The 26,820-nt window shown below is 42.3% G+C and overlaps 1 protein-coding gene across 5 annotated transcripts in view; it reads right to left on the reverse strand.

Moving 5' to 3' along the window:
- Positions 1–972: 972 nt before the first annotated feature.
- pnpla6 (patatin like phospholipase domain containing 6) overlaps positions 973–26,820 on the reverse strand; it is a 67,707-nt gene continuing 41,859 nt past the window's right edge. For 2 of the 5 annotated variants that reach the window (XM_008103790.2, XM_008103792.3), the window contains 18 exons: positions 25,970–26,083; positions 22,893–22,968; positions 22,557–22,697; positions 22,410–22,473; positions 21,683–21,851; positions 20,136–20,318; positions 19,544–19,662; positions 19,034–19,190; positions 17,220–17,336; positions 16,557–16,626; positions 12,518–12,634; positions 11,893–12,009; positions 8,008–8,156; positions 7,066–7,218; positions 5,427–5,543; positions 4,654–4,750; positions 4,150–4,265; positions 973–1,136 (listed from right to left, as the gene is read on the reverse strand). In XM_008103790.2, the coding sequence (XP_008101997.2) occupies positions 1,059–1,136; positions 4,150–4,265; positions 4,654–4,750; positions 5,427–5,543; positions 7,066–7,218; positions 8,008–8,156; positions 11,893–12,009; positions 12,518–12,634; positions 16,557–16,626; positions 17,220–17,336; positions 19,034–19,190; positions 19,544–19,662; positions 20,136–20,318; positions 21,683–21,851; positions 22,410–22,473; positions 22,557–22,697; positions 22,893–22,968; positions 25,970–26,083 (2,154 nt within the window). In that variant the 3' untranslated portion in view covers positions 973–1,058. The remainder of the gene's footprint in view (positions 1,137–4,149; positions 4,266–4,653; positions 4,751–5,426; positions 5,544–7,065; positions 7,219–8,007; positions 8,157–11,892; positions 12,010–12,517; positions 12,635–16,556; positions 16,627–17,219; positions 17,337–19,033; positions 19,191–19,543; positions 19,663–20,135; positions 20,319–21,682; positions 21,852–22,409; positions 22,474–22,556; positions 22,698–22,892; positions 22,969–25,969; positions 26,084–26,820) is intronic. The other 3 variants (XM_008103795.2, XM_008103794.2, XM_008103796.2) reach the window with 3 other exon arrangements.

Genomic DNA, 26,820 nt, shown 5'->3' on the forward strand with positions numbered 1-26,820 from the left:
AAGGGTTTAACTCACTGCACCATCACAAGATGAAAGCTTGTAATGTTTTTGACAGACCGGCATGATTAAATAGCACCTCCTCCAATGATATGACAAGTTGCAGGGCACCAATCGACATCTTAGGCACGTAAAGATTTATCAGCTTGTGCCTCAAGAAAGACGAAAAATATTGATGAGATTGACCTACCAACCCCTCAAGGATAGGCAAGATAGTGCCTTCCAGATGTTTACACCAAAGCAGCAGCAACTCTATGTCCTATATGACACAAGACGACAACAACATGGTTTTTTTTTTCATTTGTTTCTCTTTTTAAAATAGAAAATAGAGAACAGTCAGTGTGGCCCACAGCTTAAACCCTCTGGCCTAGGAAGGTGCTGGGGCTCAGTTTAAAGCAGGAATAAATTAGCCAACAAACAAAAAAATTCTTCTGCACCATATTATGCCTGTTGTGGAAGAGCTCACACAGGAGGGTTTTCATCCGGCCAGCTGGGTTTAGAAGGAGAACAGGAGATAACAGGACTCCAAACCAACCAGCTGATCGACAATCTGCCTCCTCTTCCTTTATAAAATGGAGTATAGTCTATGTAAAGTGCTGTTTTCTCACCCATCTATCAAGACACACTTCAAACAGGTCAAGTAGCAGGAAGTTGGAGAAAAGTGGCTAACAAGGTCCAAGAGCCACCTCTCACTTCTGCCTTAGCAAACAAGCCAGTTGTTAACAGTTTCAGACCTGAAAGAGTTCAAACTGCAAAGTGGCCAGCCCCATCCCTATATAGCAGCACTTGGGCCTTGTCTATCTTTGCCCAAGATTCTGGACCATGTTCATTTTTGCAGCACTCTGCTTCATGCTAGGAAGTGTACAGCCGGACCAGGTTGCCATCTGACATTACAGGAAGTGTGCATCGGGAGTCCTGGAGGTTGACAACTCTGCCTGCCAGTCAGCAAAAGGTTAAACCATGTGATTTGGGGGGGGGGGGGGGGCGCCTTTTGACTCTTCTCATGTAGCCCCTCAGAAGGTAGATACGACATTTGGTCACAGAAGCTCAGCAGCAACTTCTCAAGGTGTGGGAGTAGTGACAGGGGCAGGCGATGGCCCTGGGGTCCCACGACGATGTCGCAGGCTCTTCTCCTCATCCTAAAAGAAGAAAGAGAAACAATATTGCCGGGAATCCGATAACTGTATCTAATAGAGTACTGCTGCCACCAGAAATGTAGCTGTGTGGTTCAAGTCCGTATATCAAAGTCCGAGCACCATTCTATATCGAAAATCCATTTGCTGACAAATCTGGGATTCACTGGAGTCTCTCTCTCTCTCTCCCCCCCCCCCCCCCCCCCCCGGCAGAAGTCCTAATGCACTATCCCTGGCAAAAGAGATCAGATTTATGGGAAAAATGTGCATAACACAGAAGAGAAGTATGCTTAGGCCTTATCCTTTTAACAGGGCTTCTTAATTTTCTTCTACTCATAACTGCTTTCCACACCAGTTTTTTTTATTTCCGTTCAGGAGCAACTTGAGTCGCTTCTGGTAAATTTACCACGCCAGGAAAAAGGAGGTATATAAAAGAGATATAAAATCAAACATTTGCTGGTCACAAATCAGCATTTGCAAGGCTTGCTAAACAAATTGATTTTCCTTTTTTGTGGAGATCAACTGAAACATTGTCTGCTGAGTCTGCTGTAAACACTACACGCTGTTGCTAACAGTTTTGTGTGAATGGGTGGCATTCAGAAACCTTTTATGGTTGCCAAATTTTTCATGACATTGAACTAACAGTTGGGACCTAGAGTGTAAGATGCAATGCTCTAGAGGAGCTTACCTGTAACCATGTTTCTTCAAGTAGTCATCTGTGAAATATGCACATAGGGGTCTTGTATGCAAGCTCAGCACAGCTTAGAATTCTCTATAGTTTTAAGAAACCTCTCGGTGGTAGCCTTGCTCACCCTCCCCTAGTGGCGAGGATACCTCAGTTCCTTGGCTGCTATGACAGGAGCTTACAGAAACCAAGGCATGGCAAACAGTGGGGAGGATGGCGGGGATGAGTAAATTTCGCAGATGACCACTCGAAGAAATATAATTACAGATAAGCAACTCATTCTTATATGTGGTCTCTGTGAAATCTCACATATGGGTGACTAGCCAGCTTCCCACCTTGGAGGGGGGAGTCATGCCACATAGGAAAAAAGCACAGCCCTGCAAAGGCAGCATCCCTCCTGAAGAAATCATCTAGCTTGTAGTGGGATGCAAAGGTGAGTGGAGTTGACCATGTTGTTGCCAGGCAAAACATCCTATGGGGCACTCCATGTAGGAAGTTCTGAAAGGTAGCAATGGCTGCTGCTGAATGACCCCCAATTTGGGACAGAAGGCGTCTATCTGTAAGTTGAAGAGATCCAAGAGGAAAAGTGCTATGAAGAGCCTGGATCACCCAGGGTATCCTATCAATACTTCAGAAAAAGCCTAGGAGATTTCCTGTAGGAACATGTGTGGTAGATGTTAAAGTCGAGAACCCGCTGCACATCCAAATTATGGAGGAAGCGCTCCAGAGGAAAAGTAGAATTCTGGGAAAAGGCCGGTAAAACAATGTCCTTCGACATATAAAACCGGGAAACCACCTTGGTTAAAATGACAATGTTGGTTCGGAGAATCACCCTATCCTTATGGAAGCAAAGGTACAACTGATCTGCATGGAGATCACAGAGCTCACTGGTTCGTCATGCTGCTGTGACAGCAATAAGGAATGCTATTTTCCAGGAAAGGTGGGAGAGCTCTTCCAATGCCAAGGGCTCAAAAGTGGCTTTCGATAGTTGGGACAAGATGAGTTCCAAACTCCATGCTGGGGTTAGAGAATGCATTGGCAGGTGAATGATCTTATAGCTCTTCAGGAAGAGTCGAATAAAGGGGTCCCAAAAATAGGACCAATGCCCTGCTCTCCACCTTTACCAAGAGATGGCAACCAGGTAACATTTCAAGGAGGAAAAGGAGAGTCCTTGTTTTGATAGTGAGAGCAAAAAATCAAGGAGTATGGGCGTAGGTGCTGTGAGAGGGTCAACACTGGCCTTCTGTGACAAGGAAGAGAACGTCTCCAGTTGTAGGCAGAAAATCGCTTTGTGGAGAACTTGTGAACAGCTATGATAAACAATATGGATGGTGAGAGGCTCTGAGTGCCTGAAGCCTCCACGCCATGAGGCTGGGGGTCAGGATGTCCAGATGACAGACTTGCCCGGCCTGGCAAGTCAGAAGGTCCTGTTTGCACCTGAAACAGTGGAACGTACCCCTGGAAGCCTGTAATTGAGAGGCAAACCAAGGTTGCTGGGGCCACCATGGGTGATGAGGATGCAATGTGTCCTGTTCCTCAGGACTTTGCAAAAGGTAATGGGAAGTCAGAAGATCCCATTTTCACCTGAAATGGTACCACCAAGAGGCTTCTTAAAGCTATAGAGAATTCCAAGCTGTTCCATGCCTGCTCACAAGACCCATGTGTGATTTCACAGAGACTACAAAGAAGAAATAAAAATATGTATCTACAACTTTGAAAAGGGTGGTTTCTTCCAGACCCCTACCAATCTTTTGCAGAACCTGAGGGCTCCCTGGCTGAGAAATCTTGCCCCATATTATGATTGTGCATGTCACCAGTGGGACTTCCTTCTTTGCTTAGGAGGAAATGATCTGCTAAGATTCTCATGGCAGATCTATTCACTCTTCTAAACTGTTAAACTGTTCGGGGATATTTTTGTGATATCACAGCAGTTTAGAGATGAGTTGCACACTGGGATCTGGATTGTACTGGTACTTCCAACTGGAGTTGAAAGGCCACTCAACATTTAAGCAGATGTCATTGACTTGACTGTTTCAGCTGGGACTATCATATGATTCTGGCCATAACGGTGAGTTTTCAGCCTGATATAGACTTCGTTTTTTTAAAAAAATGTGGCATGGGTTTTATCTGAAACAGTTTAAATGACATATATGATAGGTTCTGAAATACCAAGGAGAGAAACAACTATACATTTTAGCCTTTACATTTTAGTAATAACAAACCTTGGCAAGCCAAATAAAAGGGATAAGGCTTCTAGGCTAGACTTGAGTTCTTCACGCACAAACTAATCCCACTCCCAGGAAGACACCTCTTGAGCTCATTGGGAAAACGTACTGTTTCAAAGACACCATTGTGCTCTGCTGGAGCAAACACCAGTTCCTGCCCTTCTTCCTCCCGCACGGCATCCATCCCTTCTTCCTCGTACTCAGTTAGGTAGTCCGACTCTTCTCCTGGTTGTAGGTAAACAAAAATTTCATCATTCCTGGGTATTCACAGCAAACCACTTCCTCAGGTCTACCCCTCACATTAATCCTGTTAGAAAACTTTCAGAATACTGGATTTGGAAAGGGTCTCATGGGCCATTGAGTTCAATATAATGTCTCCAGGTAAAGCATTCCCAATAGGGAGCTGTCCAACTTCCCTTTGAGAATGTCCAGAGAAGGAAATCCCATTACCTCTCTAGGCAATTGGTTCTATTGCTCAACCACTCTTACTGTAAAGATGTTCCTCCTAATGTTCACTTGAGTCGTAAGAGACCTCATGGGCCTGTAACTGAGGTTCTTGAATCTTGAAACCATTAGGAAGGGACAGGCTACTGGCTGAAGCACTGCTACTCACCATCTCCATAGCTGTCTGACAGGTAGCTCTTGGCAGGCTCAATTCGAGACACAATTTCTGCCAGATCTGTGAAACCTGCACTGGGACACATCAGCACCTAGGGAATGAAAGCAGAGGGAAGGGATGCCAGCAATGAGGACCAGCAATATCAGGTTGGTTGACCATACCTACAACCTCCAGGTTCGGAAATAAATCATTTCATTTGTTTTTGTAAATTACTTCTTTGGATTTCTTTTCTACTCTATTCTATCCTATGTTATGTACATACATGTAGAATACTGAACAGAAATTTCTTTTCTACAAGTACTGGTGTTGTAAAGCAGACTCCACAGCAACATAATACAGAAAAAGAGTGTCAAACTGCTGCTCCATCTTACCCAAAACTGCCTATGTTGGTTGGTAGCAGCTATCCAGAGTTTCAGACTTTCTGTACTTTCTGATATGAAAAATATAACATGTGGCCTTTTCCCTGTGGCAAAATACATACTCTAAAATGAGCTTATTTGGAAGAGAAGATTTGGGTGTGAGCTACTAACCACCACTGTGTAGTCTTCATTTCACACAGTCTCTGCTTATGGCACAATATAGAAGTTTAGTAGGGAGTCAGCAAATCTGCACTCCGTGAATCTTGACTATTATAGGGGAACTAAGAGCCCTGGATTTAGCTTTCCCAACACCCCCCCAAAAAAAATTACTGGGAAAAAACTAACAACAGGACTCCTCCCATTGCCATGGCAGGGCCACTTCCTCTCGTTCCCAATCTTCATGCTTACATCCATGCGTTTGCTCTCATAGAAGTCTGCCGAATGCCGGTCCTTAACCATTTTTTCAATAATGTCTCCACGGCACCAACCGCCAAATACCACTCTTCCATGCTGGTACCCTACATCCTATGGGAGACAGGCAAAGACAAATCACCTGAGTGTATTCTGGGGGGTTACAGGTAAATTTGAAGAGGCAAACTCTTCTAATGTTTTGAAGTAGCAGCAGCCCTGTGCTGGAGACTGGAGTTGTCACCAGAATTTCAGCAAACATAATTCCAAGCAAACTGGAGTGTATACTCTTGAGCAACACAGTCAAGAAATTTCAGAGATGCAAAATGTCAGGAGCTTTTATTTGAGATGCTAAAAGATGGCCTTTGTCTGTGGTCAGGAAACTTCATGTGTTGACTTCTGGGGCTAGGACAGTCAAAGATAATGTGAGGGGCCTGGCCATGCTGGAGGCAGGGCATATTGACCCTGAATTGACTGGATTGTGTAGGACTTACACTATTTTCAGTTTCAGGATTAAACGCTGAAGCCTATGAAGCAACAACAGTTGAAAGGGCTCAGAAAACAGAGTACAGTGGAACCTTGACTTAAGAGCATCCCAACTTAATAGCATTTTGAGTTAAGACCCATCGCTTGGCCCACGTTTCACTTTGACATACGAGCAACATTTTGAGTTAAGAGCTAAAACCAGAGGGAGCGCTAGCGAAAGTGTACAGGGCTTCAAGGGAGCAGCCTATGCCTTGTGCTCTTGTCTGCTTTAGGAGATTGATGCCTACTTTGGTCTTGTCCGCTTTGAGGAACTTTGGGTTAGTTGATTTTGTGTGGTTTTTATTCCTGGAATGTTTGGCTTCATGAAGAGAGAGAGAGAGGGAGAGAACAAGAGAGAGAGGGAGACTGGAATGAGTACAATATGAAGAAAATGATGCCTCTGTCTCTTCACTTTGTGCTTCTATCATTTTAAAGTTGATTTCTTTTTTTTTTGTTCCGTGTGAATGTGCATTTATACATTATTTGTTATTTATAAAATACATTTTCATATTTAAAAATATGCTAAAAATGGGGGGTTCAGAGGGGCGGAACGGATTAATAGCATTTCAATGGGATATTTTGCCCTGAGGTAAGAGTGATTTGAGTTAAGAGCTCAACCATGGAAATAATTAAACTCTTACCTCAAGGTATCACTGTACTTATTTTATACCCTACACAGTTGGTAGATAAACATTATTGATTATGGAGAATAGATTCATAGAGGATTACAAGCACTGTTTCCAGATTGAAAGAAGGCTTGGTCTCTTTCTCCCACCCACCAAAGTTAAGCACAATAACATGTCATCAGAGCCCTCATGTTCATGTGCATTATAGGGCCAAGTCTTGGAAAACACCCAACCTTGCCAGCCACAAGCACCAGATTTACATTAAATGTAGTGAGTAATTCCCCAATAATGAAAGCAAGTCATTCTTGGAAGATGCATGAAGACGGAGGTTTTGAAAAGGAGGCTGACAGATTGCTGTCCAATTTAGCAGATGTAAAGCTAACCTTCCCTAGTCTTAGGGAAAAGGTAGCTTCTCTGTTCACTGCAGCCCTCCCAGTTTCATGACATCTCAGCTATGAATTGATCCAAGCTGGATCCTCAAGACTTACATAGATTTCGTCAAACTTGCCAAAGTCCATGGTTTTGAAGCGATCGATGGGTGGCCGAATGTACTCACAGTACGAACTGGTCTTCACCACCTCCAGCTGCCGCACACATGAGACATAGGCCAGCCGGGACTGGATCTCCGCCATATCAGGCACCTTGAAAGGGAAGGCAAAGCTGTTTGGCGGCCACAGAGAGAAGAGGGTTTGTGCAGATGCTTCAGTTTCCCTCTTGCTTCCTTCCTAATTCCAACAAATGCTCCAGTTTGCCTAGTAAATGCCAGGACTAATAGAAAATGTGTTCCAATCACCCAGAAAAGCTAAGTCTTCTATAAAGGTAAATTTAGGTAAAGGTTTTCCCCTGACGTTAAGTCCAGTCGTGACCGACTCTGGGGGTTGGTGCTCATCTCCATTTCTAAGCCGAAGAGCCGGCGTTGTCCGTAGACACCTCCAAGGTCATGTGGCCGGCATGACTGCATGGAACGCCGTTACCTTCCCGCCGGAGCGGTACCTTTTGATCTACTCACATTTGCATGTTTTCGAACTGTTAGGTTGGCAGGAGCTGGGGCTAACAGCGGGCGCTCATTCCGCTCCCGGGATTTGAACCTGGGACCTTTCCGTCTGCAAGTTCAGCAGCTCAGCGCTTTAACACACTGCACCACCACCAGGGACTTCTATAAAAGCTATGGTCTATGTGTACATCAGGTGGAAAGAAAATAAGAGTAAGTACATGCTTCCTGCTTAGTGAAGGCATTCCTTGATTTTCCTCTATTATCACTTGGAGCAACAACTGAATTACAGACTATTATTAGCAGCAAAATACCCTGGACACAATTTAGTGAGGCTGATTCAACAGAATGTGTCAGTAACAAGAATGCTAGGCAGCCTGGCAGGAAGTTTCATCAGTGTATAGAGCAGGAGGAGAACGGCTGAAAAGGAGGCACTTACCTTAACCTTTTCAGCCCAGGGATTGAGACGTTTCCAGAGCAACCACCAGCCTGAGAGACTGTCCCCATAGTTGCATAGATCAGTCTCATCCTGGCTACCCACATCAATGGCAATGACGGTTTTGGCCCCCATGTTGCGAGCAATATCAGCTAGATTTGGAGAAAGACAAGAAAGAGATTTAGGGAAAAGGCCAGGGGCAATTTGCATTTCTGGAGAAAGGGCTGTGGGACACAGTGGACGTCACAATTGAATCAGAGAGCTGGTTATCACCAGTGCTTAAGAGAAGTAGATTGATTCCCTCTGCTCTACTTCTTTCAACTCAGCGGTGTGTGTGCTGTGCTTATAAAACCACGAAGAGCTGAGATTTTTAAAAGAATGTTTCAAGTTCTACAGAGATGGGAAGATAACCACAAAACCATGTAGCAGCCAGTATCTTGTGGCATCTTTGTAAGAATTTTGTGCTCTTTCTACCTTCTGTACAATTAACAGGAGCATTCGAGATCACAGAATCTAGCTTTCCATGGCCCAGAGTCATACAATAAGTTGTAATTGCAACTGAAAACTAGACAAATGTGGGATAAACATTTAAGCTAGTGCGGCGCAAAAGAACAAAACTTCAATAACAAAAACATTGGACAAAACCAAGGCAACTGTGGAAGTTAACTGTTCCTCTCTCTGCTCAGCACCAAGGACACTTCATCCGGAAGGCTGGCGTTTGGATACTGCAACTCAGGAAGGATGGAAGAAAGGTCCCAGAGGAAGTTTATACAGATAAAAGAAAACCAAGAAAGCAAGTCACGTGAGAAAGCCTGGAGGAGCCAAATTGGTTTTGTTCAGAGGAAGCACGGTTTTTAAAAGGCTCAGAAATGTTGACAGCCTTTACTGTCATAAAAAAGGAAGATGAGAAAGGACACATACTCATTAGCTCCACTAAAGAGAGGGAAAAAACCATGCACTCATATGTAAGAAAATCCAACTTAGGTTAAATATGAAGAAAAGAACAAGTCATTTACAGAGTGAACATAAAAACAGATGGGCAACATGCAGTAGCTCTTAAGAAGGCTCCCTCATAGTCTCTGGAAGCACAAATGGGCAAATGGTCGGCTATGGGCAACATACCCCAAGGGCCAATGTATTCCCCCAATACCTCCCTCTAGGAAAGTGGTTCTCAACCTGTGGGTCCCCAGGTGTTTTGGCCTACAACTCCCAGAAATCTCAGCTTGTTTACCAGCTGTTAGGATTTCTGGGAATTGAAGGCCTAAACATCTGGGGACCCACAGGTTGAGAACCACTGCTCTAGGAATTATAGGAGCATTCCCCCCCCCCCCCCCCATATTTTGTGCTTGCCCACTCGGCCTCTTTTAGAAACTGGAAGTGGCTTCCACTCACTTCTTGTTTAAAAATGCTTCTCCTGAGCCTACAATGATGCAGGTAGCTAGTCATTTGGTGCTGTTTTTTTTTTCATAGGTGGGTAGGGTGCAGCCCTTCAAAGTCTCCTGAGGGTCAATACAGACAGTTTTCCATAGAGGCCCACTGCAACTTAGATGGTTTGTTCTGTGGCCCATACAGGGTAGTTCTAAACATAAACCTGGATAATTTTGTCATTTTACATACCTGCACCTTGAACCAACTTTACTTTTGACAGAAAACTTCAGAATTAGAATGTGGTCAATAGTCAGGGACAAATTTAGTGATCAAGCAGGGCTAGAAATTCCAGGATCCTTTTCTTTTACAAAAAGTGGCCACACTGAGGGTGATTTGAACTCTAGCTGTGGAATTGGTAAGTTAGCAGCACTTTCCCCAATTCAAACCTTGTGCACAGCTTACATGATTTATATTGTGTCTTGCATCTTTCTTATATGAAACCACCAGTTTGCAGGATAATAGAAGGCAAGACAGGAGTGTTCTTAGACTCAGCTCAGGTTTCAGTCAAATGATGCCCATGTCTCTTTTCAAAAACAGAAGTTGGAAACATACATTTTTCTGGAATCTTCCAGCATCCCTCAGAATTTGATGAGCTATAGCCCAAGAGGAAATGAATGAATAAATTGGAGGGCAGGTACGGTGAAGACCTCTATTGGCACTTTCAAGACAATATGATTTTAGTATGAGATTTTGTGGATTTCAGTTAGCTTCTTCAGATTCTTTAAGAACTGAAATCCACAAAAGCTCCTGCTAAAATAAATCTTGACTAAAAAGTCTTTAAACCACTGCCATACTTCCTCATTGTTTTTCATTTTATACCAAAGCAAATGAACACAGTGAACTCTTTGTGCAATACAAGCATTGAACTAAGAAGGCTGTATTACAAATATACTTTGACTCCAAACCAATTTTCATTTATTGTTATTATTTATATAGTATCATAAAATGTACATGGTGCATTGCAATAAAGCATTTTTTCTGCCCCCCCCCCAATGTCTATTTGTATTTCTTTTTTAATTCCATAGATCTTTATGATAGGAAGCCTCACTTCCCCATGCTCCTGGACAGGCCTTGGAGGAGGTAAGTCATGGATAAGCTTGGGGGCAGAGAACTGTGAAGTTAATAGATGTAAGCCACTCAATTAATGTGTTATTTATATTGCTGGTGCTATAAATGATGATAATAATAATAATACTTGGAAAGTCTTCCATTGTTTGTTCTTACCCTACTGCCACTCTTCCCAGACAAGCAGCAATGGCAGCTATGCAGCCATGGCTCTCTGGCACTCGTGAGAAGAAGTAGGACTCAGTGGCACTTTAGGCTAGAACCAGAAATTGCTTCCAAATAAGTCTCTCCAGGTCGTCAAATCTGTCTAAGTGGTCCTATTTTAGTTTCCATCAACTTGAATGTCAGGATTAATGGAAATTTGGGATAGGCCCTTCTTGGCTAATGTTGCTCACAGATTTCCAGTGGTGTTGACTGTGATGGGTTTGAGGTATTTTATTTATTTATTAAACATATTTATACCCTGCCTTTCTCAACCCCTAATGGGGACACATAAGACAACTATTCGATGCCTTAAAAACTATGTACAATTAAAATAAAACTTTTAAATTAAATTTAAAACACATTTAAAAGTATTTTGTTCAGGTATTTTTAATTAGCTCAGGCTGTTTGGGTCTTCTGATTGTATGGTTTTATATTATTTTACCTGATCATAAGGTTTTTTTCTTCTGCTAGTGGCTGCCACATTATATGATACCTATATGCCTTTGTTGTTTGTACTGTTATTGCCTTAACATTTTTTGAATCATTTCAAAAAGAATTCATCTGAAAGAGTGTGAGATATACTCCTCGTAATATGCAAAAGTGCAGTTGGATCTTTTCTCCTTCTATAGGAGCATTCAACGTAGAATTCCTACCATAGGAATCCCAGGAACTGTACTACGTCTGCTCTCGCTGCACTTGCACTACGACAAGTGGAAGACAGAGAAAGAGAAAGCCCAGGCAAGAACGACTGTTGAAAGTAACAAGATATTCCTTCAGACTCCTTGCCTTCTTCTTTTGATGGCTACATCACATAGGGCTTGATTGTGGCTTTCCTAGCCACCTCTTACCACCAATCCCCTTTCTCTAATGGCAGCAAAAAACAGAATCCCTGCCAAGAGAGAGAATTCCAAATCTAACCACATCAGGCCTAAGACACTGAATAAAATTGGTAGCTACATCAAATGAACCATATTTTTGAGTCATTGCTGCTGATTTCACTAAGAAAGAGAGATTTAACTGGATTCTCAAGTCCCTCCCATTGGCAAAGAGGTGTTTACAGCCGAGGATTATAAGTTTAGAGTGAAAGCAATGGACCACTGGGAGGGTAGAAGTGGTCCTACTGGCCTCCTCTTCCTTCTCCTCCAGCTGCAGGTGGCCACCCTGCTGTCTTCAAGACAGACCAATACTTACCTGGGAGGTTGTTGATGTAGCCGCCATCCATCAGTAAATTGCCGTCCTTGGGGTCGCAGAGTGGCGGTAGGTACCCGGAAAGGGTCATGCTAGCTCGCACGTACCGCCACAGCGAGCCTAACCATGTGGGAACAAATGCAATCAGAAGAGCAGAGAAACCCAGAGCAGCAATGAGCCCTTCAGAAAGGAATGGCAAGAGATAAAGCACAGCTCCAGCCCACCTGTCACCTGCTCAGGCGGGGAAATTCTGCACAAGACTTGTATAGAGCAGCCCAGCAACCATGCTTAGTTTGCCTCCTAGGCCCCTTGTTAAGAGTCCCAACCCCTTCCTCAGCTTCCAAATCCCACATGATTAGCCAAAATGAAGCTTTGCATGTACTCTATATGAAAGATCTTCACCTGCCATGCAGAATTACCAGCCTGAGCAAAGTGTGGCCTATGGGCAGGAGCCAGGCTTGCATCCCCAAGCCTGCCATGCCCAGTCCTAGCAGAAAAAGGATGACAGTGGTTCAGAGGGAGGGATGAAGCTGCATCCCAGGCCAACAGATGCCGGTCTCCATCCCGCTGAGCCATGTACGTCCCCAATGTCCACCAGCCAAGATAGTGAGGCGAACGTGATGCTGACCTGGGACATTGTTAACATAGCAGCCATCCACAAGCAAGTGACTGTCCTTGGGGTCGCAGATAGGAGGCAAATAGGGGGTGTAAGATGCACTGGCCCGGACGTAGCGCCACACGCTGCCTGCCGGATGAAGATGGAGATTCAATCAAAGGGAGTTGCAGGGATCAACAGGGGGAGGGGGAAAGGGGGGAGGGAAAGAGTAAGGAAAAGGAGCATAGGACAGGAAATGACATCATGACAGAAGCTTCAGAAATACACAGTGAACGTGGGACAGAGGAGAATGGTGGGAAGGCTTTCTTCAGTAGAGGAAGTCCTGGGTGTATATCTATCTTTGGATGTCTCTGAGGCAGCAAAGTCAGTCCAGGCAGCAGTGTAGCCTTCTCACTTAACTCTGAATCCCCACTCTGAAGTGGCCTCCTAGAATAACTCAGCTTAGCCCCCGTCCTTTCAGCAACTGCAGTCTTTTTCAGTAGGATCCGCCTGACTTCCAAACACCTTAGTGATTTCGCTAGTCTAAAGAGGTTGCTGTGGTTCATACACCAAGGGTGGACAAATTGTGGTCTGTGGGCCACATGCTTTGTTGGCCCCTGAAATTTACAACACAAAACCCATTTGTTTTTAGTATTTTTTAAAAAAAAATTGTATGATTTTCAGGCTATTGCTGCCCTGAAACCACATAGAAAACTCACCAAATACATGCAAACATTCTAAAATATCCCAACCTACATGCACAGGCACTCCAGAGCCCCATATTACTTTGTAATATCTCCACCTTCCTCTGCAATCCCTCTGAAAATGGTGATAGGAACTTCCTGTCAACATTTTTAAGAGCCTGTGGAAGAAAATAGAGATACTTGGACAGTGGGGATAACCCATGAGCAATGGCTCCCATACTATTGCCCATCCCTGACATACATCATGAAGCCATATGTTTTCAGCCCTTTTGGTGACAGAGCTTAGTGACACAGCAGAGCGGAAACCTCTCACAAGAGGCCTTTTCTCTCTTCACCACATCCTGTCCAACTGTTTTCCTGAAAGGCTATGGCCTCACTTACCGGGGGGGGGGGGGGGGGGGGGGGCGGTGTCAGCTCATGGAGAAACAGAGTCCTGTGCTCTGTGCAAATGAAACAAAGCACAACATACCCAACTGGCATATTGTTGTTGCTGTTCTAGATAGGGCCATCTATGAGCCATTATAGCCAGAAGAGAAGAATAAGGAGGCCAGTTTCAAAGAGAGGCCAATTTACCCCGACTGTGAAACAGGGAAATGTGGACAGAGTAGAAACAGAAAAGGTGATTCAGAACTTTTGCCACAGAGCCTCACTAAAAGGAATGGGAGGTGAGTGTGCACAAGAGAGACTATTCATTTTGATGGGATTTCCATAGAAGGAGCTGCCAAAGGACTGTCTGTTTTCCAAGAGGAATGAGGTAGACCACAAATACATATTTGTTGTTATTTTAGCATCAGATGTGCTTCAGACAAATCACCACAGGTGCAATGAACCCTTCCTGGCCTGACCCCAACCCTGCCATACCCAGACAGAACAAAAAGCACAGCTGCTCCCATAGATGGTCAGAAACATGCTCTCGATAAGACAGGGATACCTGGAAAGCCCTGGGGTGCCAAACACCAAAAAGACTGGCATTTAGAACAGAGCTTCTCACATAGATACACACACATGCGAAAGGGTTTTCTTCTATTGTCTCTATTTGCAGGCAATAGAGAATCTCCTCCTCTGCAGTAGGGTTCTCTTGCTAGAATCACGTGCATACAGCCCTAAGGCTTGCCTACCTGGAGGCAGGGGGGGGGGGGGAGAAGGGGAAAGGTGTTAGCTGTGTTAGGAAAGACAGGAAAGTGGGCAGAAAAATGAATAAAGCCAGGCATTTACAGCCTCCCCAGCCCCTGCCCTTGGGCATGGCTGCTGACAATGTCCCAGGTAAGATCAGATGCTTGCAACAGCCAAAGGGGTGAGGAAGAGACACAGCAGAACCCATCCACCCCCCTTCTCTGCCCCAGATGCAATCCATCCCCTTCCCCTTCCAAAGCTGCTTTCAAAATCCATTGATTCAATACATTTATTAAAGAAGACTGCTTTCCCCACAGAAGCCACTCAGGAGGAGGGATATCTAGCAACATCCACAGCATGCCTGAAATGGCAGGGATGAAAAACCCAGCTGTGCAGCTTGGCTGCTCCAAAACATGGGGAAAACAAAGTAAGTGAGGTACAGTTAGTGGGTTTAGTGAATAGCAGAAATGTAATCAAAGAGAGGCAAACCCAGAACTAGCTGGAAGAAGCTACCAAAGAGACATGATAAGCAATCTCGGGGGCAGAGTTGGTTCCCCCTAGATTATAAAGCACTCTCTTTGCTTCTGAGATTAAAAGGAAGGGACCCAGTTAATGCCAAGGCTCTGGGCCTTGCAATCATTTGGGTCATTCCAAGGGAAATGGGGACTCCCTCAAAACCATTCAGACCCTATTTGTTTCTGTAGACGGGGGTGAGATGTGAATGGCCTTCTTAAGGCGCAGCATCATCCAAGTCCTATAAATAAATAAAAACAGGCTAAGCAATCAGGAGGGCTTAAATCAGTTTTGGGTGGCTACATAAATCTTCCTAGTCTTTCAGTAGGCTTAAGAAGAATCTCTAGCTCCTTTCTTTATGGAATTGTGTTTATGAATGGGAGGAGAAATTGGACTTTTGAGTTAACACAAGACCCCTTGGACTAAAGCAGTGGTTCTTAATACTTAAGTCTTCTGGATGTTTTGAATTACAGCTTCCAGAATACCTGACTATTGTCCATGCTGGCTGTGGGAGCCAAATTCTGAAATACAGAGAGCCAAAGATTAAGAACCAAAGAACAAGTGCACTTCAATAAGGACCTATCTGGGACACTGGAAGAGTCCAAAGGGGATCTATATTTGAGCAGAGTGGAGAAAGAGCTGTTCGCATGAAGGTATGGTGCAGCCTCTTCCAGTGAACTGTTTGTGTGTGAATGTTAACCCTCTTCTCCACCTGTTCACTGTACCTGACAAATCTAAAACTGGCTTGCATTTCAGAGCCTTCCAAATTTGAGAATCTGGAATTTTTCACCAGTGCTCTAAGATAAACACTGTAAGGATACATTTTGTCTGAAGTTAATTAAAAAACCAGAGTGGCAATTATCCCTGCTAGCTACCTGGGTTAGTTTGTTGCAGCAGAGACAGAGGCATTCTGGAGAGAAATGTTGCCTCTTGCCTCTTCCTGTGATGGAAATTGACTGTTGTGCTGTGCACTTCCAAGTCAGGATCAGCCCTGGTCAGTAATTGGATGGGAGATCGCCACTGACTATCAGAAGCTGTAGGCTTTATTTAGTAGATTTGCAACTAAAGGAACTAAAATTATACCATACTCAAATGAACATGAGGGATATTAAAAAATGGGTGTAAATGTTTTCTGTTCCTGAGAAATTTTACTCAAAGCAACTTTCGAAATGTGGGCTATTTTACTCTTATAAATATCCACTCCAAAATGTCTTTTTCTAACGTGGAACCAAAATCAAAGAGTGGAACTAAAGGGCAGGGTAAACAATTCCCTTTTAACAGGCAACTAGGGATCCGTTGAAGCAGCTATTTCTTTCTTAGATGTATTTGATTTCCAAATGTTGTTGTTATGGTTTGCCTTCAAGCTGTTTCCAATGCATGGTAACTCATGTTTCCAACTTATGGCAAATCACGGGGGTTTTTTCTGGCAGGATTTGATCAGTGGGGGATCACCTTTGCCTTCCTCTGAGGCTGAGAGTATGACTTCTCAAGATCATCCATGACAAGGATTCAAACCCTGGTCTCTAGAGCCATAATCCAATGCTCAAACCACTACTTCATGCTGGTTTTCTCTATTTAACTCTTCCCAGTCCATGGGTCCAATCACCTACCAGTTGGGAGGTCAGAGACAAAGGTATCTGGACAGCCCAGGATAATCCTGATGTTAAAGGGCAAAGTGATGGGGTGTATGTGTGTTGAATCCTAAGCTCACACCCTCTATTCTAGAGCAAATGCTCACTTACCATCCTTATGGACTCGCATGGCTGATGCTGTGATGTCTGTTGTCACATTAAAGTATGGGAGCCACAGATCCTGGAGTGGACAGAGTGGAATAGAAGAGAGATCAGGCAAGAGGTGGTGATGCTTCTATATGGCACAATTGCAAGCACACACATGGATGCACACACTATACTAACCTTCAATTCTGTAAATAATACGAATCAACATCCTGCAATTTGAATAATGTATATGAATGTAAAATATTACTTGATTTCCCTAATGCGCTCTGTTTCTGCCCGCCATAAGAGAAAAACACAAAGCTATATTGAAGACTGAAGCTCTTACCCAACCTGATCTTAGGGATTTAACCTGACAGTGTATTATTTAGGGATGTAACAACAACAACATATAATCTGCAAATTGAGGGATTGTACACTATCAGATGTCACATTTTCAGAGCCAGCTTCTGTTTTTAATTACAATCCCCAGAACCCAATGGCCATGCTGGCAATCAGACATTGGAAATTGTAGTCCAAATAACTAATTTTACCAACTTTGGTCAATTCGGACACAATCCATTTTGGATTCTTCAGGCCAAGCACACTTTTTGATTTAGCCATAGGGGCTGGAGCACAACTGCTTTTTGGGAAATAGATCTCTTGATAGTGACACCAATGGAGGCATACCTCAATCTGTTTGTCCTGGAAAACTTGGTGAATGCTGGCATTGAAGGCAGAGCCAGAAAACATGGAGGTGATGGGATACGTGAGGTCCAGCACTGTTGCAAACACTGAATTCATGCTCTACAGGAAGGAAAGAGAGTAGTTGAATAAATACTTGAGAAAGTAGCAGGCCCCAAATTTTAAAAAGCAACTAAAACTGCAGTGTTTCACAGAGTCTGGAAATGTTACTCTGTGTGTTCACTGGGGAATGTCATCATACATGTAGAAATTGCTTTGTCAGGAGCAGCTCAGGACTTCACATCCGCCAAGGCAACCGTAGGTGTCCTAAGTCATATCTAATGCCATCTATGCTGCAAGACACATTCTGGAGCTAGCTTTCTGTCCAGGGCAAGAGGAGTGGAGAAACTTCTATAGTACTATTGTAATGGACTGATCACCACTATCCTTTTAATGTGTAAGCAGGGGATCTTCTTACTGGGATATTTTATTGATTTTTTTCCAAACAAAAGGATATTTATATTTAGAGTTTTAAAATGCAAATTATCAACTTATCACCTAGAATTCTATTCTTTGTTTGTTTTTGTTTTTAATTTTTAATTTTATTTTTATTTATGCACATGACTAACATTAACACAAAACATACAATAAATCAGTTAAACAATCAATCATATATTTTATGCATTTAAACTTTACATGCACCCAGCATGCATGGGAAATTTAATAACATTAACAATTCTTATATTGACCTCTTCTCCAAAATGCAAATATATGTTGATTTGGTTTTATTCCTTTTTCTTTGACAAATATATATTATAAGAATTCACCCCATATTGCGTCAAAAGAATTTCTCTTCGTTAATCTTTTGCATTTAATTTCACAAGTCAGTTTATCATTTATTGCACTGTTCCACACCTCTTTGTACCAATAATCAATTTCATATTCATAATTTTATTTCCCTTTTTTTGGCTATAACTACTGTTAGAGCTGTAACAATACTAATCATTAATTCTTTCTTTTGCCATTTTAATCTTGAATCTCCAAAAATTAATAGAAGTGAAATATTTGGATTTTTTGTAGATTAATTTCAACAAATACTTTCTCCCAATTTTTTTATCTTTTTACATTCCCACCATAAATGTATATAAGTCCCAATTTCCACATTAACCTCCAACAGTTTTGTTGATTCTTTCTATTATAATACCTTAACGTTTCATGTACTATCTCCAAATTGTTTTATAACAATTCTCTTTAATTCTCACTGATATCTTTTTCATAATTGTTTATTTCCAATTTTTTACCATTCCTCCTCTGTAATATTGATTCATAAGTCCCTTTCTCGCTTATTTTTTTTGTTCTGAATTGTATTGGATCACTTTCTATCATTATTTTATAAAATTTACTTATTAGTCCTTTTGTTACTTCATCTGTACCAGTCTGCTTTAACTGTATTATTAATTCTTCAAGTTCTGTTAATTGTCTGCATTTCCTAAGTTGCTTTATCTAATTCTTAGTCCATGAATACAATTGTAGTACATTATAACAAGATATTTCACTCTATTTATCTTTTTAAACCTTTGTATGCCTTTCAAATGATTTTGTATTATTTTATGTGGCGATTTGAATTGTTTTAACTTAATTGATGCTCTCTGGGAGGCACTTTGGGTCTGGGAGAAAGGTGGCATACAAATGAAAGAAAGAAATACCCCCAGAAAGAGTTAACAAAACTGCAACATCACTCACAATTTGCTCTTCTTTTCTCCATCAGTCCCCATTATCACCACCCCACACATTTCCTCTTACTTCAAATATGTACTCACTTTGGCCCACTCCCTGGCTCGTTGCTTTGTGCGCACAGCACTCCGCTCCTCAGCATACAGGGCACCAATAAAGGATCCTATGGAGGTGCCACCAATTAGGTCAATAGGGAGCCCAGCTTCCTCCATAGCCTTGATCACACCAATGTGAGAACATCCCCTGTAAAGAAGGGAAGAGCCAAGCTTGAAGCAGATCTGCCTCCAACTCCAATACCAGTATAGCACATTAGCCCATCTTGCCTCTGCTGTTCAAAAGGGAATGGGAATGCATTTAGTCTCTCCTTACCACTAGACAAAGGAAATGGGGGCATGTTTTCCATTTTTCTACATTGTGAACAGAGATCCTGCTTTTCTCATATTAGATCTAGAGGGAAAGAACAAAGCACCTCTTTGTCTACGAATGTATGAGGTGATTCTTCGGTTCTGTATATTATTGTCCAGGATTCCAGAAAAATGTATGCAGGTCCTCATGCCACCCTACAAACATTCCCTGAGTTCTTTGGAGCAAACTACCTGGCCCCACCGCCTCCTAGAACTAAGGCAATTGTGTTGCCTGTAAGGACTCGTGCCAGCCGGGAGAAATCACTATGGCGATCGGCATTCTTCTCGAAGACTTTCTCGTACATCTCCCTCTGTGCCAAGGAATGGGAATGGGTGAGGAACAGGAGGGATGGGAGAGAGAGGAAGAGAGAGAGAGAGAGAGAGAGAGAGAGAGAGAGAGAGAGAGAGAGAGAGAACACAAGATTACTTAACCACCCTGAAAGATGTGGAACTCTATGGGGAGGGGGGCATCTATGTACTTCAAATGGAAGATGCCATCAGTTGGAAGACACATCCTAATTTCAGGACCACCGCCACCAACAAAAATATATGATACACCTGGGATTCTAGGACACATCCCATTTGAGAGATGAAAAAGTGCATCTAAAAATGGATTAAATACAGTAGTGTCCCAACTCAAGCTGAATGGCAATGGCAGAGGGAGGTTTTGGCAGGCAAAGCAGAATGGCGGAATCAAGAAAGCAGTTTTCTAGAATTATGAGCACAAATGGAGATACTTCTGTGAAGGAAAACAAATTAATAAAACAGCAATGTTTTTGACTACCAGCTTGTTGGGGCTGCGTCGGGAAAAGACCCTGCGCGGGCACTTGATATGTAAATGTCCTGAACACCAGCTACGCATGTTGAGCCACTCTACGGTGCGGGCAGGAGTTGGGCCATCCTCACGGTGCAGGAGGATGAGTTGCTTCAGAGCACGCACTGCAGTATTCTCCAGCATCTGCTCTAGCTGAGCAAAGGAGACAGAGGGAAAGACAAAGGAGAAGTCGATTACACTGTCTTATTTCCATCAGAACACATAAAGAGCTCGTCACACCTGCCTTCACTTCATTATCTGCTTAATCCTTTCTTGCATTTCCTACCAACAAGCAGGAACCATCATGCCCAAGAGAAAAGGTAAAAAGCTGTGGCTATTACAATGCATGTCATTCTCAGATGATACAAGGGTAGTGGAGCTTAGTTTCAAAACAGCCGATCACGGTCCAGGAAGGCTGTGAAGGGCAGGCCTCAAGGGGAACAGAATTATCAAAAGGCAGAGGCTTGCCTTCATGGGAATACAGACAGGGGTTGAAGGTGAAGCTGACAGGGTGCATAGAAATCCGGCATGGGCAAACTTTGGTTCTCCAGGTGTATTGGACTTTAACTCCCACAACTCCTAACAGCCGGTAAGCTGGCTGAGATTTCTGGGAGTTGAAGTCCAAAATACCTGGAGGGCCGAAGTTCGCCCATGCCTGATCTAGACTGTAGATGTAATGCAGCTGGATGCCACTTTAACTGCCAAGGCTCAATGCTATGGAATCAAGGGAATTAAAGTTATAGATGATCTTTTGCCTTCTCTGCCAAAGAGTGCTGGTGCCCCACCAAAGTACAACTCCCAGGATTTCATAGCATTAACTCACATGACTCAAACTGCATTCATTCTAAAGATACACCTACAGACAAGATTTTGAGCTGATGTGGGGTTTTGAATTTGATAAAGAACTACCTATGGTTTTTGGGAGCCTAAAATTCCATATGCTTTTCTATTGTGTTTAGTATTGTTGTTTTAAAGATGTCTCTTTTCGCCTGTCAAGCCTGAATTGGAGATATGTCACATACCAAACTAAAGAACCCACATAACAACCAAGCCACAAATATGCATTTAAAAGGATCGCCCTGAGGCCCAGTAACCCAATCAAGTAAGGGAATAATGTGGGTGAGTGGCAGGATTTCTAGAGGCTGGAGTCTTGAGTTCAATATGGGTAAATTGATCTGTCACAGGCAGGAAGGGCTTCACGTAAAGCTTAACATGAAAATGTATACATTAGGGGACAAAAGCTTCTAGCATGGAATGGAGAGATTCTAAGAATGAAAAGCAATCTTTCCAGGCTCTGGAGGAAAGAAAATACCAATATTTATGAACTACATATTTTTATTATGTAAGTCAAAGAATTACACAGCTTATACAAGCTCTGGCCATTGTCTGGCAGGAACTACTGGAGCCATCTATCTCCATGTCCCTCACTGTGGAACAGTTCCATCCTCTGATCCTAGCAAAGAAAGCCTTGTTTCCCAGGCCCACCCAAGTCTTGCCATCTTAAGATAACCCTTTACCTCACCCAGCGTGGGCTCCTGGTCCCCTAGGCCCACAATGAGAATGCAGTCAGCTTGGCGAATGCAGCGCACTGTCCAGGGAGTCAAGGTGTAATCGGTCTGGTACAGAACAATGCGATGGATGTCCTCTTGCTGGGCCAGCCAACCAGACAGTCGGTATTCATGGATGCTGGAGAGAAAGAAGGAGATAAGGTGGATTTGTTATGGAATATATCCTTGTTCACAAGTACTTAACTGTGGGGAAAGCAGACTGGAGAGAGTCCAGAAGAGCAACCTAACATCTCTCTCTTTCATCCATTATGATCCTATAAATCCCTGGTCCTACTTCTCAACCCTCTGTACCTTTCAAAAACCATAAAGCTGTACAGCAGCAGCAGCAGCAGCAGCAGCAACAACAACAACACAATTTATTACCCGCCTCTCCCTGCAACTCAAGGTGGGGTACAACATCATTAAAACAAACGGAGAAAAACACTATTAAAACAATATAACAAGATACACAGTTAAAATACAAGTTAAATGAGGAACAGTGCATCTCCAGAGAAAAGAAAAAGAGTTGCTGAGGAAGTTGGATCCTGGTAAGAATAAGCTGGGGAATGGCTGAAGTAGGCAGAGCCATGGACAGTACTGGGAAAAGATATTCTGTCCATGCCCAGGGCCAGAGAAACTATAATTTTAATGTCTATAGTCCCCAGGTACATATATGTATATATCAACACAACAGTACCTGTCCAATGCTGAGGCCCCAAGGCGAGCTCGTATGATGTCGCTGGTGAGCAACAGTGTTGGACCTGCGAAGCCAGAGGAAAATTAGTTTTGGATGAACAAACCAGGGGCAAGTAAAACAAGAATATATAGCAAAGGCAAAGCTCACCAATGGCATTCAGGGCATGCTTTAGTTCCAACGTGAAAGCTGCCATGGGCACGTCATTACAGACAGGAAGAACTGCCACAGTTGAGAGGTTACTAGCTGGATTGGTCAACTCTGAGCTGGAGGCCATACCAAGACCAGAACCTACACGGTAAACATAGTTTTCCCTGAGATTTGAAGTCCTGAAGTGGATGGTCTCAAAATTAGAACTCTGTGCACCACCTCCATTCCTGCCTACCACACAGGAACAGTCTTTGAATCTCCAATGCTGCACAGCAATGACATCCTCTACATCATGCACTAGGAGGCTGGGGATTGCCCAAAATGCACCCCTCCTACCTGTGAAAGGGCCACGCAACTGCTGGAGGTTCCCCAGGATCTTCTGACTCAGGAGATGGATAAGGCGGGTGACAACCTGTGCAAGAAGATTTGGAATCAAGAGACCACAAAGGCAGTGGAAAGAACCTGTTGCTTTCTTATGTTGGTCAAAAGCTGAAAGGTTATCATTAGCACTTGAGCAACAAACAAATGCCGCTTACATACGGAGTCATTTGTCGGACCCTGAGGTATGGAACAACTTCAGCAAACATGCAGTGTAGCTCGACCATTTCACGGTTTGAAGCTCAAAGGGCACCTCTGCCCTTTGCAGAGGGCAACTCTCCTCTTAAAACCTTTCTATTCCAAATGAAAGACTTTGTAAAACACTTTCCAAATTCCTTACTCCCATCTTAACCTCCCTTGGTGCTGAAGAGCACCTTAAAACTGTACCCATAAGCTTTCCAATGGAACCCATGTCCTCATCTGGACATATATTTGGGCATTTTTGTAGGATTCTATTAAGAGTGAAGAAACATCTCTTTTGTGCTGCTCTGATTTAGATACTTTTATGAAGCTACACCGACTGCATACACTTAAGATTGCATTTGCTGTTGTTAACTGCTGTCAACTTGGCTTCAATTTATGGTGACTATGATTTAGAGAACTCCAAGGCCATCAGTTCTTGAAAACTCAGGCTTTGGCTTCCTTGACTAATCTATCGACTTGTAATGTGCTCTTCCTGTATATCAAGTGCCTTCTGCTTTATTAAACGTTATTGTCTTTTTAAATGAGTCATGCCATTTCATGGCCAAACTATTACAGCCCCTTTTTAGCCGTTTTAGTAACTTAGAATATTTCTGGTTTAATTTACTCTTGGGCCCATCTGCTGATTTTGGTTTGTTTGTAGTATCCACACAACTTTCTTTCAGCACATTTCCAATAAGTTTATTATCTTTCTGTCAGTTTTCTTCACCATCAGGTTTTCAGAACCATATATAGAAATCAGAAGAACCAGTATGGATTACTTTGATTTTGTTATTAAATGATGTATCCTTATACTTGAGAATTGTATCTAGGTCTTTCCAAGCCAATATTGTCTACTTTTTTTAAAAAAAAACATGGTCTTAATTTTGATTTATGATTGAACCAAACTACAGAGAGAGTATCAATCAAGACTCTATTACGGTCCATGAGAGAGTATCTTTCTACTAGAGCATGGAATTTAAAGTTAATTTTCTGGGATATAGCAACCTGTGTGACTACAGACTGGGAATGCTGAAATCTGCAGCCCTAAGATTTTCCAGCCTCTGCTTTTTATTAACAAAAAAAAAAGCAATCTATGCATCTCTTAGCATCTTCAATGCACTCAGCATTTAGGGAATTTTAAAATAACTGTAAATAACAGTATTCCCCAATCATGTTTTTATTACAACCTCTCTATAGAATTTGAAATCAGAAGAGCCAATCACAACTGCCTTTTTTGTAATGACAAGATGATTTAACCAGGGGAGCATTTCCTTTTACTGTGAACTGTATTTATATCAATTCACTTCTGACACAATAAATAAATAAAAATAACTGTGAGTTATTGTTTTTGTGCATTACCCAAGCTAGTACAGGGTGTCCCCAAAAAAGTATACTCTCAATGTCTTATAATTCTGATTTTTTATTTCAAATAATGCATACACCCTGAAAACAATTAAAGATTACAATAGTGGAGAATTGTTGCAAAATTGCAAGAGAAACTTTAAATGAGTTCTGTCATTTGGCGCTTTGACAATGTGAGCAGCGTATTGTTGTGCAGGGATGATAATTTGAACAATTTACCTAAAATTATAATTTCAAATGGAATTTGTAATTCTGATTAAATTGTCAGTATAACAATTATTCTTCAATATACCGGTGTTTTTACTTAGCCTTCAAATAATCACTACAGCTACTATTAGCAGTTTAAGGGTATATATGTTCTTGGGGACACCCTGTATATCAGTGGTTTTCAACCTATGGGTCCCCAAATGTTTTGGCCTTCAACTCCCAGAAATCCTAACAGCTGGTAAACTGCCTGGGATTTCTGGGAGTTGTAGGCCAAAACACCTGGGGACCCATAAGTTGAGAACCACTGCTGTATATCATTATCAAAAGATTTACCAAACAGTGTATAAAGCTAGTATGAATAGATCTCTGTTTGACAGTTATATCTTTTATGCAGATAACTGAAAATTGACATGCGTACTTTATGTGCCTGGAGGTTATCTTGTTTTTAAAATACATTCACTCAATTTTATTTATTTAAATGTGTTCATTTGTTCGAACCTGCAATGCTATTTTGCAGTCAGTAGGTGACACACTACATTTGTGAACACATAGCTTTGCAGTTAATGCAGTTTGAAGTCAGACAATATTGGCCAACAGATTTTAGTGCCTCAAATGTTAGTTTTATTTCTGGGTATATTTGACCTGCTGATTCCAAAAATGGCACCAGTTTCCCCCTATCGACGTTAGAAGGCTCTTTTCTCCCCTTTTAAAAAAGGTAACTACCTTTTGTGAGCATAGAGTGGGCAGAGCTCAATTTTAGGAGGCCGCCAGGTCACAATATGCCAATAGGCATGTGATGCGACCTTTACACAGACATCTATATTTGACATCAACATACCTTTGTTAAATGCTGTTGTTTACCAGCTATGAGTTATTCCAATTCATACAAAGCTAGGTATTTTTAAATTTAAGTATATTTAGAGGTCTCAAATGTTTTTAGCATGATATAACTCTCAAAATGTTCAGTGCATGCTTCAGTTCAAAGGTGTTCAACAAGGCAGAGGCTAGAAGTCCAAGTGCTGCTCTCTGATTGGCTGTAAACATTGAAGAGACCGGGCAGAAAGGATGAAGCATCTATTTAAACATAATGTTCACCACTGCATCCTTTTCATATTTACATAGCACATTTATGTCTATTTGTAAGGCCTTTGTACTTAAGCATGTCTATATCTCAAACATATGATTATTAGAACAAGTCATATGGGTAATGATAACACAGATACTTCATTTAGTACACTCAATATGCAGAACATAATCCGAATGCCACATTCCTGATGACCCACCTGAGGGTAACGCCGTTTGATATTATTGAGGGTCCCTTCTGGGAGTTTGGCCAGCTCTGTGTCCCTCACAGCATGGACAGTGGTGGCTCGGACTTGGCGTGTCAGGGCTTCTACCTGAAGGTGTAACAGATAGGGCAAACTGGTTAGTATTCTCCTAAGGATTCTCCTAGAATGAAAGAGAGGAACTCTTCAGAGTTCAGGGCAAGTAAAATGGAATAGCTGGGTGATATTTAATTATGGGATAAACACAGAAAAAGAATAATCTAGTTCAGCGCTTTCCAAACTGTGTGTGGCTACACCTTAGTATGTCGGCGGCAGTGTATTGCATGAATGGAATGGGAAACCTCTGAGTCTACATGAAATTGCCAATAAATCATATATTGTTTTAAATATACATGAAAATTTTCATATATGTATTGTGTCCCCATACATTTAGTTATTACAATTTATATACGTGTCCATATCTCTTATAAAAGGTTGTTTGATCTCCAGTTTGTTAGTAAAACTGCATTACGATGTCACAGATTGATGCATTTCTAAAAAAAGGTGTTTCACCAACATGAAATGGTTGTAAAGCTCTGATTGGGCAAAAGCAGGGATGTTCACTATTTGCATGTGCTCAAGACTGAATCAAGCTGCTCTTCCAGTTTATGGGTCTACCTTGAAGGAAGGTGAGCTCAATTTCTGAACCCCTTAGGTTCATGTCTAATAGACTATCACATGTCTGATAGTTCTACTACAAGTGCAAATAGAGGCACATGTGTATGTCTGTGACTTCTTATGTTTATGATAAGGATTTCAGGCTCAAATTCTCTAGTGAATAAGGGTACACAGAGAGATCCCTCAGTCTT

Source organism: Anolis carolinensis, chromosome 2, assembly GCF_035594765.1.
Source record: "Anolis carolinensis isolate JA03-04 chromosome 2, rAnoCar3.1.pri, whole genome shotgun sequence".
Taxonomy (NCBI): domain Eukaryota; kingdom Metazoa; phylum Chordata; class Lepidosauria; order Squamata; family Dactyloidae; genus Anolis; species Anolis carolinensis.